Source organism: Antechinus flavipes, chromosome 1, assembly GCF_016432865.1.
Source record: "Antechinus flavipes isolate AdamAnt ecotype Samford, QLD, Australia chromosome 1, AdamAnt_v2, whole genome shotgun sequence".
NCBI lineage: Eukaryota > Metazoa > Chordata > Mammalia > Dasyuromorphia > Dasyuridae > Antechinus > Antechinus flavipes.
The window spans coordinates 332,404,022-332,422,628 of NC_067398.1; the positions used below are offsets into that span (position 1 = coordinate 332,404,022).

At 39.0% G+C, this 18,607-nt stretch overlaps 1 protein-coding gene across 2 annotated transcripts in view; it reads left to right on the forward strand.

Moving 5' to 3' along the window:
• SRL (sarcalumenin) overlaps positions 1–17,059 on the forward strand; it is a 68,167-nt gene extending 51,108 nt beyond the window's left edge. For both annotated transcript variants that reach the window (XM_051967691.1, XM_051967701.1), the window contains 5 exons: positions 476–574; positions 1,975–2,070; positions 8,120–8,236; positions 9,553–9,786; positions 11,657–17,059. In XM_051967691.1, the coding sequence (XP_051823651.1) occupies positions 476–574; positions 1,975–2,070; positions 8,120–8,236; positions 9,553–9,786; positions 11,657–12,468 (1,358 nt within the window). In that variant the 3' untranslated portion in view covers positions 12,469–17,059. The remainder of the gene's footprint in view (positions 1–475; positions 575–1,974; positions 2,071–8,119; positions 8,237–9,552; positions 9,787–11,656) is intronic.
• The last annotated feature ends 1,548 nt before the right edge of the window (positions 17,060–18,607 follow it).

The window sequence follows — 18,607 nt, forward strand, 5'->3', positions numbered from 1 at the left end:
CTCAGGCTGCCTGTGCGTGAAAAATTCCTTAGTGTAGTCTGAAACAAATTAAAATGTAATTGGAAAGTGTTCAACAAAATAAATGACAATATAATACAACATAGATGTTAATTTATAGTTTTCTAAGTCAATATGGGGCCTATAGAGATCCATTTCTATTTCTATTTGAATTTGACATTGATTCCCTGTAGGACCTTTAGTTTAAGGAGTCTTATCTGTGTAGTTAGCTATTGAGATCAGCCCAGACAGGGTGTGTGAGGAGTTGATGGTCATCTATGTTCTTCCCACAATGCTGACTGCTCTCAGAATATTGAGAATGAAGGGGTAAAAGCTGGTCAGAAAGAGAGAGAGAGGAGCCAAGGCCTTAAAAGAAAAAAGAGAGTGGAGGAGAAGCTCCCAGAATATGGGTCTAGTTCCTGGGGGAGGACTAACTTTGTGCCTGAGACTTAATGACTTGCTATATTTTTCTTCCCAGAAGAGACAGAAGATGTAAGTGAAGCACCTGTAAGGGACCGATCTCATATAGAAGAAACCCTGATGCTGAAGGAAGACAAGCCAGCTGATGATTTTTCAGGTAAAGTGGGGATGAGTTTCAAGGAGAAGAAAGGGTCTAATAATAACTAATGGAAAGTTATATATAAGCAATGTATTCTGGGGCCATGCCTATAAATTTTAAGGGAAATCACAATAAATAGAAAAAGTAACTTGGAATTGTAGAACCAGATTATCCTCATTAAGTTGGACTCTGAAGGATGAATGTGTACTTTATATAGGCAGATAGTAGAAAGGAGGGCTTTTCAGACGGGGGAATAGCATAGGCAAAGGTGTGTAATTAGTGTAATGCATATAATACATTTTGGGGGAGACTTGTAACAATCTCTTTGGTAGCCTTGGAAGCATCCTCACACAGATGACTTCTGTGATTTGCCCTGATAATTGTTATTCAATCAACCAATCAAGAAGTAGGCATGGAATGACCAGTGAATGACTTAGCCCTAGAATCCCCTTTTGATTTCCAACAAGATGTCAGAATTAGAACTACTGTTGTCTTATGAGAACAGTAGGGAGAGAATACCTACTGGGTATAGGGCACTATGCCCTTATGGGACTTGATAGTCCTGTAAAAGAATAAGATCCAAATACAAATAATTGGAATATATTCTATTAAATAGTGTGAATTCATTAGAGAAGTGCTATATGATGTCAGAAGGAGAAATTCTACTGACCAGGAAGTGGGGTGGACTTAAATGCTGTAGCCAAGTTTAGTTTCGTCTGCTAAGAAGACAAGAAAAATCTCACAAAGGAAGGATTTCAGAAATGTTCTACAGGAGCTAATTTCTTAAATTTTTTATGTTAAATAATTACTCCTCTGAAATCTGTCTTCACTGTGCTATAAAAAATGGAAAGAGATGAGATGAGATTCCCATTTACTATAGGAACTTATTTGGGCGACAGAAGAGCTTAAGTTAAACTTCCCCATTCCTCAGAAGGCCTGAGTTGAAGGATGCCCGTCTCACAAAGGGGTGCCATGTAGTTGGAAAGCAGGCTTTTCCAATGAAGCCTTTAAACCAGAAATTACGGATTGGAACACACTGCTGAGAGGATCTTTAAAAATAGATCTGGGAACCTTGAGAACATTTGACCTAGAGGTAGAAGGATGAAGTAAAAGAATTTCTAGCTTGAAAAATTGTATGATTCTTTGTGTGGCAGTGTATGTTGTTATATGAGAATTTACTTCAGTGAGATGAGGGATGAGGAATGTGGTTATAATGATCAAGAACTTCCCCTACTCTCCAGATGTGCAAAGTATATAGCATTAATAGGTACAAGAAGGACTCCCTGGAAAAACCATGGCTCAAGGTTTTGGCAAGGTAGTTTTAATGTAGTGCCTCAGAGGATTGGTATATTGGTATATTCAAGCAGGTTGAAGCCTATCTGGTTTGACCTTTTCCCTTTTTCCTCATTGACCCCTAGGAGTGATGCAGCGGTTAAGAAAGATCTACCATTCTTCCATTAAACCTCTGGAGCAATCCTATAAGTACAATGAACTGAGGCAGCATGAGATTACAGGTAAGGCTGATCATATGAAGACCTAAGGCTCATGGAGTATCCTTGGCTTCCTTTGTTATCAAGCACAAGCACCAGAATTCTACTTAGAGAGCAGGGCCCAGGGAAACTCCTTAGGGAATCCCACTCAGAAATGAAGACTCAGAGAATAAGGCTGCAAGTTCCTTTCTTTTTGAGTGAGTGAAGGAAGGTTTTTTTTGTTTCTTGCAAGAAGGTATTGGGTGCCATATCTCTTTGAATGGGCATAAGCGCAACTTGTAGAGGTCCAAACCAGCAGTTATATTCCATAATCTCTCCCTGCCTCCTCATGCCCTCCTCAGAATATCATCTGGAGGAGACTTTTCCGAAATCTAATATTTCCCGAGACTATCATTACTTGCACTCCTTGGTATGTTTCCATGTTTCCCCTCCCCTTGCCAAAAGCTTGAGGTTCTATTTCATTAATCACCCACGTTGCCAACCCTAAACTCAAGGCCTGTTTCCTTCTCACTCTATATATCATGGGTCTGATTTCATGAGATGACTATAGGTACAGAAATCACTTTTTAGTTTCTCTTTATTCTCTCTTCTTAATCCCCTCACCCCAGTTCATCTTTCCTTGGGGCAGGTTAATTTGCTTTCACTGGGAATAATGCTTGACTGGGTTCTGATTCTAAGTGCCTGCATCAGAAGTAATACTGGCCAGAAGCTAGGGAAAAAGAGACCAGGATTCACCGTTAGGATTTTACCTTCTTTCTGGTCCCTAACATTTTTCTGGCATGCTTCTACTGTCAACAACATAGTCTCCTCTAGGTTTCCTATTTTGATGTTGCTATGGCTCTCATGCCCTCTGGTGTAAAAAAGCTGAAACAACAGTGTCCCTTGCTCAAATTTCATTCTCCTATGAACGACTCTAATTATACTCTATCTCAGAAAGCCCAGGAGCCCATAGTTTATATCCTCTCAGTTTCACTGGGCTGTGTCTAAAAACAGAAGGGCTTTCTTTATGTGAGCTATCTCAGGAGTGAGTGAGAATGACACAACCTCTTCTCTGAAAGGAGATGGTTTTATCTACCCAGAAGAGATAGACACTCCTTAAGAGAGTCCCAATAGGTCAACAAACTTCTACTTATTGATGAATTACTATATCTCCATATATATGTATATATATGCTTCCTATAATATTATCTCCTTATACAAGGAAACACTGAGCCCTTTGTTTTGCTATTGCTGCTATTGTTTAGTTCTTTTTCAGTCATTTCCAATTCTTCACAAGCCCATTTAGGGTTTTCTTCACAAAGATACTGGAATTGTTAGCCAATTCTTTTTCCGGATTATTTTACAGATGAGCAAATTGAGGTAAACAGGATTAAGTGACTTGCCCAGGATCATATAGTTAGAAAGTGTCTGAGGTCAGATTTGAATTTAGGAAGATAGGAATTCTTGCCTCCAGGTCTGGCACTTCATCCAGTGTCTCATCTTAGTTTTGGTACAGAGCTTTTAACTAACCTGTCATTATATACACAATTTTGCCAACAATTTTTTTTGAGCACTTGCTGTCTACAGGAATATTACTCATTATAGGAGATAGGGATGTGGTGATGAGATGTGAGGGAAAGGAATGAGATAGGATTTCCATTAACTATAGGAAATTATTTTTTGGACAGAAGCCCTTATGTTAAACTATCCCAGCCCTGGGCTGAATGGTCTCCATCCTATAAAAGGGGGCTAAGAGCACAGGAGCTCTGGACAGTCTGGGCCTGTGGTGCAGCCCTTAATCTAGGAGTCAGGGTTGAGCCATCCTGCTGAGGAGCCTTTTAAAAATAAGACTGGAAGGTTTTCAAGAGGAGTTTTTTTTTCCCTCCCCATGAGGCAGTCAGGGTTGTGACTTGCCAAGGGTCACACAGCAAGTAAGTGTTAAGTGAGTGAGATTGGATTTTACAGATGAGGAAACCAAGGCTTAGGGAAATTGCAGGAATTGTCTGCCAAGTTCGCACAGGTCATAAATAGTAGAGTATGAGTTTAAACGCAGGTTATTTGATTCTATGGTCAGTGCTCTTTTGAAGGATTTCAGAGAAAGAAGAGATCAATAAGGATTAAAGTAGAAAATCAAGGGCTTTATGTTCTACAGATCCTAAGTCTAATTATAGGGTTTTGAGTTAAAAGAAGATCTTGGAGATCATCTATTTCAACCTCTATCACTTTATGGAGAGGAATGCCAAGGTGAGGATGAGGCAGGCCTTTCTGGGAGGAAGACTTCTCTCACTTCTACATTTTACACAGAAGCTCCCACTTCTGAGGTGATAAAGTTTAGTGACATATTGCAGTTTTTTCTCCTACATTCCTTTAATGAAGCAGTTATACCTAATAAGAAAACTGGACTAAGGACCTACCATATTGGATCATCCAGATGAGTTTTTTATTTCTGATAGGAACACTAAATGATGTCCATGTCCTCTTCCTTGATAACAATCTTTTTTTTAAATCATTTTTTTAATTATAGTTTTTTATTTACAAGATATATTCATGGGTAATTTTTCAGCATTGACAATTGCAAAACCTTTTGTTCCAATTTTTCCCCTCCTTCCCCCCACCCCCTCCCCCAGATGGCAGGTTGACCAATACATGTTAAATATGTTAAAGTATAAGTTAAATACAATATATGTATACATATCCATACAGTTACTTTGCTACACAAGAAGAATTGGACTTTGAAATAATGTACAATTAAGCTGTGAAGGAAATAAAAAATGTAGGCAGACAAAGATAGAGGGATTGGGAATGCTATGTAGTGGTTCACACTCATTTCGCAGAGTTCTTTTGCTGGGTGTAGCTGGTTCTATTCATTATTGCACAATTGGAACTGATTTAGTTCATCTCATTGTTGAAGAGGGCCACATCCATCAGAATTGATCATTATATAGTATTGTTGTTGAAGTATATAATGATCTCTTGGTCCTGCTCATTTCACTCAACATCAGTTCATGTAAGTTTCTCCAGGCCTTTGTGAAATCATCCTGCTGGTCAATAATATTCCATAACATTCATATACCACAGTTTATTCAACCATTCTCCAATTGATGAGCATCCACTCAGTTTCCAGTTTCTGGCCACTATAGAGAAGGCTGCCACAAACATTTTTGCATATACAGGTCCCTTTCCCTTCTTTAAGATCTCTTTCAGATATAAGCCCAGTAGAAACACTGCTGGATCAAAGGGCATGCACAGTTTGATAACTTTTTGAGATAGTTCCAAATCTCTCTCCAGAATGGCTGGATGTATTCACAATTCCACCGACAATATACTTGATAAGAGTCTTAAAAGTTAATTGAGGAATATTAGTTCATATTTCTAAAGGATCCCACTTTATAAAATTCTTTTCACATGACAATCCTATAAGGTAGAGTGTTATCATAATTACCATTAAAAGATGAAGAAACTGAGAATCTAGGTATTACATGATCTGCTTAAGGTCACATTTCTAGTAAGCTGAAGAGTTGTAACTCAAATCTTTTTCTAATCTTGAGTCTAGATCTTCTGACTGCCAATCCAGTGCTGTTTCTGTCACACCATGTTATCTCATTAGAATTCCTTAATAAAGGGCTTACTTACCTCAATGCATCTGTGATTTTCCAAGGGTACAGTTTATAATACATTCATGATTTCTCATTCTGTGTGATTCTTTTCCATGTTTTCTTAAAGAGGATCTAACCACTTTGTTGGAGATCTTCCTTATTTTCTTCTCTTCCTCCTCCTCCATTTCTTCCTCCTCTTTCTTATCATTGCTTCCCTTGGGCTGTTTGCTGTTTCTCATTCTTGCTACATAATCAATTCATCTCCTTTTCCAAAAATAATAATCCATTGAATGATACCCCTATGTTATCATTGGAAATCTGTTGTAGCCTATTTATACATTCATCTATCTTTCCATTGATTTTGAGGTTCACAATTTTTACTCTTTGGGGAATGTGGGTGTTAAGCAGTATTCCCATCTTACAGTTTGGGAAGTTTTTGTCAGAGAGTAATTTGGATCATTGAAAGCACTGTACAATTTCTCAGATTCATTCATCTACTCTTTTTCTCCTTTTCAATTGTGAACTTAGGTTCATTTATAACATAAGTAGCTTTCCCTTGTAACAAATAACCACAATCAAATAAAGTAAATCCCCACATTGTCCAAGTCTGAAAATGCACATTTCATTCTCTATCTATAATCAATTATTTCTCTGGTAAGATGTAAGAAGCATGATTCACCAATCTTTGGAAGTTGTATTTGGTCATTGCATTCACTGATCTAAAGTCTTTCAAAGTTGTTTTCCTTTACAACATTTAACTGTTCTAATTCTGCTCATTTTACTCTGAATCAGTTCTTATAACTCTTCCCAGATTTCTCTTAAATTGGCTTTTTAAAAATTATTTATTTAATAAGATTTTGTTCTATTCACATATACCACAATTTGTTCTGCCATTCCCTGATGGACATCTACATTGTTTTGGTTTGTGTTTTTTTGCTACAACAAAAAGTGATACTATAAATATTTTATACATGAATCCTCTAGTTGAAGTATCATTTTATAAACTAACTCAATTTGGTGGAGATACTAAAAGGACTGGGGAAACAAATACTGATGAGATTACTACTTTAAAAAAGCACCAACAGTCTGTTTTGTACCTCTTTTCCCATTTCATAAAAGTCTTTATGAAGTTGCTCCATATATGTATCGAAGGCGTACTTGATGAAAATATTACAAAGGAACAGCCAATTTTTCACAGATGATTCTATTGTTAACATTTTGAAAAGTCCATTTATCTTTTTCCTTTTGTAATATGATTCAACAAACTCTAGGGGGAGCTGTGAGTATTAACCAACTTAACTATTCCTCTTGGAAAGAACATTAAATAGCTGGTTCCTCAGTATCCCTCACTCTGTACATGTCTAGGGATGTGAATTTGTGGTTCCACCAATCCAGACACTTGACTGTATTTGCCGTCTTTACTTAGGCAGTTCTCATTTATCATTTTCATTGCATGTGCCTCATTAATTCATCTCTCCTAAAATCCTTAATTAAAAAAAAGTTTTATTAATGGTTTTTGTTACTACAAGACAGTTGTTACCAGATGTACCCCAATCTCACTCCCATATTAAATTGAATCCTCCTTTGAAACAAAGATAAACAGTTAAGCAAAAATAATTGTTACGGATCCAAGTGACAGCATATGTAACATACTGCCCCAGTAATATGTCTCTGTCAGAGGAGACAGGTCTGTTTTATGATCAGTTTTCCAGAAAGATCATTAATTTATAGGATGTTCAATGGGATTAGATAAAAGGTAATAAAAATAAAAGCATTTCTTGCATATATGTTAGACTGTACATTCTATTTGATCCCCTGATCCAGCACCTCCCAAAGGCAGAAACTCTTTAAGAGCTGATCTATGTCTCTTGTCTCTCTGCCAGGGGTAAGAGATAACTTGGCTATTTAGTTCTTGGTTATCCCTACTTGGGGGCCAGGCAATGGTCATTTGCTCCCAAATAGGGCTACAGGTCCTTTCAAGCACATGTGGAGCCTCTGGTGCTCCCATTCAAGGCTGCAAATGTCAGGTCAAGAAGTGAGACAACCAGACTTTCTTTTCCAGGATTCTCAAGCCTTAAATTCTCTCTCTTAACTTGTATATTTTTCCTATATCTTTGTCTTTTCACTGCCAAAAGTAGTGATCCATTGGGCTCACTCATAGGGACCCCCAATTAGAGACCCTTCTAAAATGAACAATATAAGTGGGGAACAGACAGGGTAGTAGTTGCTATGTGCTCTGTCACTATTTTCCTTCTCCTTTATCTCTGAAAAACCCTGATGATGCACCTTCATGTTTTGCAAATCTATCTGCTGGGGTGCAATGAGTTTATAACCCCACTATACTTTTATTTCCTTAAATCTAGAATTTTGCAACTTAATTAGCATATCTAGAGGGACTATTTATTACAAAAAGGTTTTGTTTTTAAAATGTGTTGCTGATGTAATGGAAAACATTATATTATTTGTTCACTTTAATTTCTAATGTCTGTTCCTTATAGATGGGGAGATCACTTCCAAACCAATGGTACTTTTCCTGGGACCGTGGAGTGTTGGCAAATCTACCATGATAAACTATCTCCTTGGTCTGGAAGACACTCGTTACCAGCTTTACACAGGTAACTGAGATCTTATTTTATGATGTGCTTGTTATGCTTTGAAAATGTGTATTTTTAAAAAATTAAACATTTCTTCAGTACCTACTATATATAACAGACTGTGTTAGGCATTGAGGATCACCAGGATGCGTTTAGCATGATTGAGGCAGAAAAGTTGATTCTGCAAAGCCTATTTGTTTTGCATAATTAATTCGGTTCCTAGAGCCATAAAGAAAGCTATGTTTACTTGTTGGCCAAGCTAGACATGGCAGCCTTGTAAAGATTCTTAGAAAAGAATTAGAAGAAGGAATTCATCTGACCCTCTACCAGTGCTGTTAAGTAAAAGAAAAAAGTAAAATGCTTCTATCACAAAGGAACCATTGACATTACCATTTTAAATTGGCCTTCCAATACATAGATATTTGATTTAATGGACTATTGGTCAGAAGTGATGTCATGCTTGAAGCTGTGAAGGAGTAATGAATAAAAAGGTAGTTTTCTAGATCTAGTACTTCCTATATGAAAATATATCATTAATTATGTTATTGGGTTGTGAAATACCATAATAGCTATTCAGAAATTTGGTGACTTATGAACTGATACACTTCAACTCTTTTTTGATATATGAAATAGTTCATCATGTAAGTTAAAGTGGCTAATGTTGCCACAGGGTATGTTCTGTAAAAAGAATTTTTTTCCTCAGTTTTAGGTATTTAACAGATCAATCTCTTGAACAGACTACACCCATCACCACACTGCCATTAAGTGTTGTAGATGATGAACAGACGCAGCCACAATAAAAAAGACTAAAGTTTTGAAGAATCACTAAGTATAGCCCTACAAATGGTCAACTTCCTGACACCTGCATTTTGGCTTCCTGAGTCAGGTTCTCTGACCCCTGGAAATCTGTTAATCTCTGGCAATCTGTCTCCTGAACTCTGTAGTCAGACCTTTGACTTTTAGTGCTCTTTGACTCTTTCTACCAGCCCCCACACCTCTCCACTACCATTCTGGACTGGTTTTGTTGTCATGTTAACTTTCCTCCCAATTCAGCCCCTAACTTCTTGACTCTAGTCAGGAATTGCTTTTTTCTTAAGGAGTTCGGTCAGGAAGCTATTGTTAATAGATAAACTCAGAGGTCAGGGGTCCAGGACCAGAGTGGTGGCAAGCAGAATGTGGAAAACAATTACAGATGTGAGAGACAGACACTGTGATCATAGAAATTACTGGCTAGTGACTTTCAAATCCAGGAACACTTTTCAATAACAAAAAATGTGTTTGAAATGCCTCCTGTAGTCACCTCCATACATCTGCTATCATTTCTCTCTGTGACATAGGTGCTGAGCCCACCACTTCTGAGTTCACAGTTCTCATGCATGGCCCTAAGCTGAAAACCATCGAGGGCATTGTCATGGCTGCTGACAGTGCCCGCTCCTTCTCACCTCTTGAAAAATTTGGCCAGAACTTCCTGGAGAAGCTGATTGGCATTGAAGTCCCTCACAAGCTTTTGGAGAGGGTCACTTTTGTGGACACACCGGGCATCATTGAAAACCGCAAGCAGCAAGAACGAGGTAATTGAGGGGCAGGGTGTATGGGGGAGAGGGAGAGTAGAGTATTATCACAGATGTCTAGCAGGAAGGGATCTTGGAGAGAGGAGGTCATCTAGTTCAGTCCCTTCATTTTACAGATGAGGAAACAGATCCAAAGACTCCAAAACCACAATATCATGTTTCTCTGTATCATCTGGTGAACCTTCTGGCAATTATTGGGTTGGAAGATGATGTGTTACTCATCATCAGCCCAGACTACAGAGGGAGTGACCCTGCTTTGTTCTCTAGGGCTAAGTTGATTCCAAGGCAGTCTATAGATAGATAGATAAATAGATAAATGGGCATACAGTCAGATAGATAAATAAATGGACATACAGTCAGATAGATAGATAAATGCACATACAGTCAGATAGATAGAAAGATAAATGGACATACAGTCAGGATAGATAGATGGGCATACAGTTAGGACAGATGGATAGACAGGTGAAAATATAGTCAAGACAGATAGATAGATGGACATACAGTCAGGATAGATAGATAGATAGATGGATGGATAGATAGATAGATAAATAGATTAGACAGATAGCTAGATAGACAGGCAGACAGATAGATAAATATAAAGCAAGCCCTAGAGATTTATTCTGAGGTTGTTAATTTTGAACTGCATTAGTAGCTGAGATGACAGGGTTTTAAAGGTCCTGGACTGAAGCATGGTTCTTTATCTAAGTGCATTTATAGGATCATAGATTTAGAGATGGAAGGGACTTTAGATGTCATCTAGAATAATCCTTTCATTTTGTAGGTGAGGAAGCTGAGGTCAAGAGAAATCAAATGACTTTTTCATGATCACAGAGCCAGAAAATGTTAAAGGCAGGATTTGAAATTAGGTCTTACTAATGCTAATGCTAGCACACTATCCATTATCCATGTGGCCTTCTCAACTTGACCTTTGTCCAACCAGGACATGGAACTGAAAGGATTACTCAAGCTCAAGACTAGATAATTGCTCCTTTCTTAAACCTCCCTTCTTCCCAGTGAATTTGTCTTGATGCAAATGCTTGTGTGTACTCCTAGAAACGAACTGATCTCTAGAGTGGAGTTGGACTCAGAAGGCTAGGCAAACACTAGGCTGATGGCGTGGAAGTTCAGTGTAGTGCTGCCATGACTAGTGATCATAGGCAGATGTAAAATGAGTGGATAAGTGAGTGGGTGATGTAACTCACACTGCTGAGTGTTACTCATTTGCTCAAGTAATGTAAGGATGCTGTCATTGTACAGGTGACAGGACAAAACTGCCTCCTTTTAGGTCTTCTTTTCCAGGTCCCCATTTCTCACCTTCCATGTCAAAGCCATTACTCATGCTCTCTCCACCCTACGGAATGTTCAGAGGCCAGAAAGATATTTAATTAAAAATAATATTCACTTCTCAATGAATCTACTTAATTTGTCAACCCAGAGGGACAACTGAATTGAAGCTTGGCCACCCTTAATTCAGGATGAACATTCTATTGGAGAGTTGGGCATTTGATCAAAGTAGAAAAAAGTTTTTCTGGGCTTCACCCACGAGAGGACAAAAGTTTATGGTATTAATGAAATTGCTAGAGGCATACATTTAGATTGTTGCTAAACTCTTTAGAAACCTAGAAGATACTAAGTGTTCTCACTTCTTTTTTAAAATAGCTTTTTATTTTTCCAAATACTTGTAAGGATAGTTTTCAACATTCACCTCAGCAAAACCTTGTGTTTCAAATTTTTCTCCCTTCCTTCCTTCCCCCCCCCATAGATAGCAAGTAATTGGATATGGGTTAAATATGTAATGTTCTCATTTCTACAGATAATAGGAAGATGCTGAAAAGAATACTAGTTTAATCTTACCTTCTTCCTTTCAAAGGTTACCCATTCAATGATGTGTGCCAGTGGTTCATTGACAGAGCTGATCTCATCTTTGTTGTCTTTGACCCAACCAAACTGGATGTGGGTCTGGAGCTGGAGATGCTCTTTCGCCAACTAAAAGGCCGTGAATCCCAAATAAGAATAATATTGAACAAAGCTGATAATCTGGCCACCCAGATGCTCATGCGGGTTTATGGTGCCCTCTTCTGGAGCTTGGCCCCTCTCATCAATGTCACAGAACCTCCAAGAGTTTATGTCAGCTCCTTTTGGCCCCAGGACTATAAGCCTGACACCCACCGGGAGTTATTCCTCAAAGAAGAAATTTCTCTTTTGGAAGATCTGAACCAGGTGATTGAGAATAGGATGGAGAATAAGATTGCCTTTATCCGTCAGCACGCCATCCGGGTACGCATTCATGCTCTCTTAGTAGACCGCTATTTGCAGACCTACAAGGACAAAATGACCTTCTTTAGTGATGGAGAGTTGGTCTTCAAGGACATTGTGGAGGATCCAGATAAATTCTACATCTTCAAGACCATTCTGGCTAAGACCAATGTCAGCAAGTTCGACCTTCCCAATCGCGAGGCCTATAAGGACTTCTTTGGCATCAATCCTATCTCCAGTTTCAAGCTGCTCTCTCAGCAGTGCTCCTACATGGGAGGATGCTTTCTGGAGAAGATTGAACGGGCCATCACCCATGAGCTTCCCAGTCTCTTGGGAAGCATTGGGTTGGGGAAGAATCCAGGTGCTCCCAACTGCGACAAAACAGGGTGTGGTGAAACCCCAAAGAACCGCTATAGGAAACCTTAATGCTGTGGAGTTTAACTGGTTCTTGTGTTTCTATTGGTGAATGAGCTTGTGTCTTATGTGTATGAGAAGCCCCGGTTTATTAACCCTTTGAGCCAAACTGGCAAGAGCTATTGTACAATGGAGGGCTTGGAGTTAATGGAGGCCAATTGTGGGGGAATGTGCAAGGGCCTAGTAAAGAGAATGGAAACTGTGAATTATAGACCTTTTTGTACTTGTATTTCAATTAGGAGGCCCCATTTTCCCTATGAGCAAAAGCAGAAAAATGTAAAATAGGGTATAGTTGCTTTCCCTTGGCACTGATTTGGAGGGTCAGAAGATAGTTTGTATACACCGAAAAAAAAAAAAAAAAGGTTGGGATTTACATACAATAGAAATAATTGGGATTCCTTTTCATGAAAAACAGGTTAGATAAGAGGATCCATGACCAGAAAAACCTTCCCCACAAAGCCAATTCCAAGACTTGGCTTGAAGGTCAAATATTGGTTTTATTTTCTCTATCCTGACCTTTTCACCATCAGTCTTAAAATTCAGAAGTAATATCATCTTTTTTCTGACATCAGGAAGTAAAAGATACCTGGTGACCAGCTTTTGGCTTGGCTGTAGGCAGAAGGAGGACATTCAGTTTCTGACCCCTTAAGGAGTTTGAATATAAGGATTGATTCCATGTTCAAACTCAACTGCAGAGCCTGTTGTCTTCTTCTGTTGGGCTCTTTATTCACAGATTCTTTGGGTACTTTATGAAGGAATAAGAGCTCTCCAGAGTAGTTGAGGATTATGTCATCTCTTCCACAGGGATAAACTACTTTTCAATACAGCCTACTGCCCAGGCCCACTGTGAAACCTAGTTTTTCTATCATGCTAAAGGAGAAAATAGACATTCAGTGTATGCAAGTAGTTTGCTTCATGCCATTCTTGGATTACCAATCAAGCAAAGGCATGAATAGAGCTCAGAGGGTTAATAGGTTTGCAGTGTGTCTTTGTCTATTGCATGTTTTGGAAGAGACAGCTAACTGAGGCCCCAAGGCCTCCAAGAGGATGGTGGGGGTCATGCTCCTTCTCCATTAAAGGACTTTTCTTTGAAATGATCTCCTCTAAATTTCGGAGGAGACAAACTCCATGCTCTATCTGTCGGGGCTGTTGGGGTAAGAGTGATGTCTTTCATGTGGTAGTTTCTGTCTTTCTTTTGTCCTGCCCTTCATACCCCTGATGTACCAACATCCAGAATTAGGAATGATTTCCTTTGACTTAGAAAACACTCAAAGTCAGAACCAATACTAGCTCTTCATTCATCTCAATAGCAACTTCATGCTGATATCCAGTTACAGCCAGCATATGACAGTGCACATGAGAAAGTCATGGGCAATGGATAGATATGTGTGTATAAATCTCTGTGTGCATGTGTGTGTGTGTGATGATGGAAATAATCATATTGTAGAGAATGTATAGACAGACATTTTTTGTTGAGAAAATACTGCCTGGTTGATTGGCCCCAAGGACATCAAGGGGCCAGATAGAGAGGTAGAGCCGGTAGAGAGGTAGAGGGGAGGGCCGGTTCTCAGAGCAGAAGGAAGAAGCCCTTAGTTGAAATAACATTTAGGGTAGTAAGAGATGCATGGAAATGCTGGGGACCTGTCATGTGGACCATCCTGTGAAATCAATGGGCCAGCCCTGATACTGGGGCAGATAATGGGGTTTTCCCTGCCTTCAAGCCAGAGTCACTTACACCAGAGGGAAGAGGAGGGGAAAAAAACTACCTTGGGCCAGAAAGGGAAGGCAGAGAAGGTGAGACAATGGAAGTAATGTGGCACAGTAGCTCTGGAGCCAGATGAACTAGGTTCAAATGCTGTCTAAGATGCTGACCATGCCTAAGATGTGACCTTAGGCGAGTGATTAAATTTCTCTGGGTCTCAACTTCATTAGCTGGAAAATTAGGATATTGGAATGGATGACCTCCGAGGTCCCCTTTTAGCTCTAGATCCATGATCCAAGAAAATAGACAGCTACTGTGCGAGTGGCCCATTCTCATAGGGGTATCTTAGTAAGTGGTTATTGCTTTTGGCTTTTCTGGGGCTTGGAGATGGGTATGGGGATAGTGGTGTGGAAAGAAGGTTGAAACAATTCCAAAGAAAATGATTAATTTCCAAAGTCCCTAGGAACTTGGTTCTATACCATTCCCTAGTAGTCACCTGGTCAACCTACCTGGAGGTGATAATCTTAGATTGGAATTGAGGGCAGGAACTTAGAGACAATGGGAGAAGGGCAGGGAAAATTCCTGGGAGGTCCCTGCTGAGCCCAACATTGGCCAGCCAAAAAGGCAGACAGGCCAACATCTAGGGCCATTTAGAGAGCCTGCTATGAAAAGACAAATGGTGACTCAGAAGGAAGAGAAAGTTTGGGAGTTTGCCCTAGATTTCCTTCTCATATTTCTTTATTCTTACCTCCTCCTTCTTCAATGAGCTCTTTTCCTCTCTATCTTATATTCACAGAAAACTTCCCAGTGTAACAGTTTTACTAACTATGCAAGCTGAGGCAAAAAAAAAAAAAAAATGGCAGAACTGTCTAGGCTTTGTCATAGATGTAGATGTCACTGTTGCTTTTTTTTTTTTTTTTTTTGGGGTAGAATAAGGCTAATAATAAATTCCTACACTATTTATATTTCCAAGGGCTACATGATCAATGTGTTCTTTTACATCTTTCTTCCTGTCTCACCTCCTGCCTTTTATTTTTCCTTTATTCCATTCTTTCCTATCATTTTTCTCCTTCCTTCTCTGTTTGCATTCTGTCTCTTTCCTGTCAAGCCATTTAATCAGTCACTACATGTTTATGGCATACTTACTGGTTATCTAGTACTTGGGTAGGCACTGGGGAGAGTGAGGAGGCTGGGCTTTTAACAAAATTTTAACCCTTCTTTAGGTATTGAGATACAGAGAAATCCTCCCAACACCCAGCTTTTATCCATATCTTGCCCTTTTTCAATGTTCATTTAATTCAATTCCATATAACACACATTCATTAATTAGTACATAAGATACCTCTTCCTCTTAATGGAATGGGTTGTTGGTAGGCTACAGAATCACACAATTCTTAAATCAAAATTACAAAATTTAATTTACAAAACAAAAAAATTACAAAAATTAATTTAACCATTTTATTTGATATGTGATTTTTGTTTAGAGACCAGACAGTTGCAGCAACTAAGTGGTGCAGTGGATAGGGCACCAGCCTTGAAGTCAGGAGGAGCTGAGTTCAAATCTAGCCTCAGACACTTAACACTTCCTAGCTATGTGACCCTGGACAAGTCATTGAACCACAATTGCCTCAGCCAAAAAAACCAAACCAAAACAAAACAAAACAGATCAGACAGTTGACATGGTACTAGAGGAATTAAACCAAGAAGGAGACTTCCTGTTCACTGGGTGAATCCTCTGAGGGGAGATTTATAGAAAGATAATGATGGACCTATATAGGATGAGAAGGTGCAGAGGGGTTATGATTTGCAACCACTATTCTTCACATAGATGAAGTATGTAGAAGACCATCTAGATGCTGTTCTGATTACGGTAAGGAAAAAAGCTTTACGTGGGTGTTTAGCACCTTGTATCTTTTGAAGATAGTCCAGGAGGGCTTATTAATTTCCTTCTGACAAAGATGGTCTGGTTATTCCTAAATTATTGGGTTGTTTGGGTAGAAGAATGGATAGGCCCAGCTTTCAGCAGAATTGTGAATTCAGCAGTTTGTGTTTAGGACACTTCTCCGCCCCCTCCACACACACACTTCTTCCCTCTTGGTTCCATCTTATTAGTTGTCTATTCAGTTGACAATTCTCCTGGCCCTGCTTTCTGCTAGCTAATTCTTAATAAAGTGTTAGCTGATGGTTTTTAGATGTTCTACTTCTTTAAGATGTTTGTATTTTAGTAGCTTAAAAACCTTCCAGACCAAAAGGAATTAATTTCTAAATGATGGAATTTAAGGCACTGTGAAGGTTGGGGAAGAGACTTCAGGGAAGAGAACCTGCCCCAAATACCTCAAGTTATACCCACTAGGCAGTCACCCACTCTTCCTATACCTAAGGTAAATCCTTCTAGTGGTAATTGTGTGCAGCTGAGTTAGAAGTTTCTGCCTATGGTGATAACATGCAAGGACATCATTTCCCATTTGACTGCCTCAGAAGGTAACTATCCTAAGCCATTCTATGAAGAATCTGGCTTAACTAGTGTATTTGATTTTAAAGAATTAGCCAGTAATCCACAGTCCTAAATTCCTTTGTCAGTGGAATTTGGGCAAGAATCCCGTTTTGCTCCATGCCAAGAGAGACACTCAGAAAGCTGTAGGGGAAAGAGCACTGGATTTAAAGTCAATGGACCTGAATTCAAATCCTGGCTCTATAACTCGCTCTTTGTGTCATCTTGGGCAAATCACGTTACTAAGGGACTCAGTTTCTTCATCTATAAAATGAGGGGGGTGGTGGATTAGACAGAAAGACCCTTTTCAGCTTTAAATCCTATGATTCATGATGGACTGGGGTAAAGTCATAGTATTTTACAGATATTGTGTATGACAGCCACATAAATAAAATTACTTATTTGACAAACCCACTTGTGTTATGTGTCTATCTTTCCAGAAAGCAGGACCAACATTTAAAAAATACATGTGACATATATGGTGTGATTAAGGGCTATTGGGAAGGTCTCTGCTTATCTCCTCCTTCCCTTCCAGTTCCCTCAACTTGATTCTTTCCTCCTTACTCCCTGAAAGAAGCTAAGTTTAAGTGACATGCCTGAAGTCATAACCTAATTTAAAGGAAGAACTAGGATGAGGACCCAGGGTCTTAATTTCCAGATAATAGCTCATTTCATCACACAAGTTCCCTCTGGTTCAGCCTACGGTGTTATTTCACTAGCTGTATCTGCAATCTTTTTTAAAAAGGCAAATTCTCTTAGGAAGGATAACTTGGAAGGGAATTTTAGACCCTTTCTTAGGAATATGTTTTGATAGGAAAGAATAAAACTCTGAAGCCATGGCAAGGAGGATAGAAGGCTGGTGAAGTGGGACTAGAGCAGAAGCCACAGATAAGTTTCTCAGGTCTTCCAAGTTTCTTTTAGTGCTGTAGGCAAGTACTACTGTAGTGTTCAAACTACTGTAGCTCAGGAAGGATGGAAGGAAAATTAAATTTTATGTATTTTTCTGGTTCTTATAAGAGCCATGATCTGGGCCTTAGGGATGAAAGCAAATAATCTAATAAAATAACTGCAGTTGCTATTCATCTAATGATTTAAAATTTGCAAAATACTCTGCATATCACTTTTCCCATTTGACTGCCTCAGAAGATGACATCACACCACCACCATGATGTAAGTACTAGAGTATTATGATCTCTGTTTTACATTTTGGAAAAAAAGAAAAAACAAACAATTAATGCACACAGCATCAGTGATTGAGCTGTGGCCACATAATTAGTAAGTATCCAAGGCAGGAAATGAACCTGAGACCCAAGGAAATTAACTTCAAATGCCATGATGTCTTTGTTAATTGGCTATTTGCTCAGGGAATAGGTCAGTTTGAATTTCATGCTACCTTTTTTAGTTTTGCTCTTCCCATATGACTAGGAGTGATTCTCAAACTATCTTGGCAAAGTTAATACCTCCACTTTTAACTTCAGTTATTTCTTTACTCTAACAAGTAACAAAGTCTTCCCATATAAGGATACAAAAGATACTCTTGATGAGATACTAGGGAGCCTAGATTTGAAGGGTGAGAATCTGCGCTGAATTTTTGCCTTGGGCACATTACTCTTCCTGGGCTGTTGGTCTCAATGTTTTTGGACTGTCTCAGCTCTAAAATCCTATAGATAATGAAGTTGGTGTCCATTTTTTAAACTACCAAGTTTAAGACACAACTTGTGCCAGACATTGATATCTTGTGAATACCTACAGCCTCACAAGCAGGGTCAGCAGCCTCTTGCTTCCCTCAGACACATCCTTCTTAGACCAAACTAGGGAACTCAAACAGCCTTCAGCATTATCCTCTCTTTCAATAGCAAATAAAGAAGCTGGGAGATACATTCTCTGAATTAGGAAAAAAAAAAAAAAAACAAAATCTGATTGAACTCTGTTGTTAGAGAAAAGTGCCAGGCAGGTAC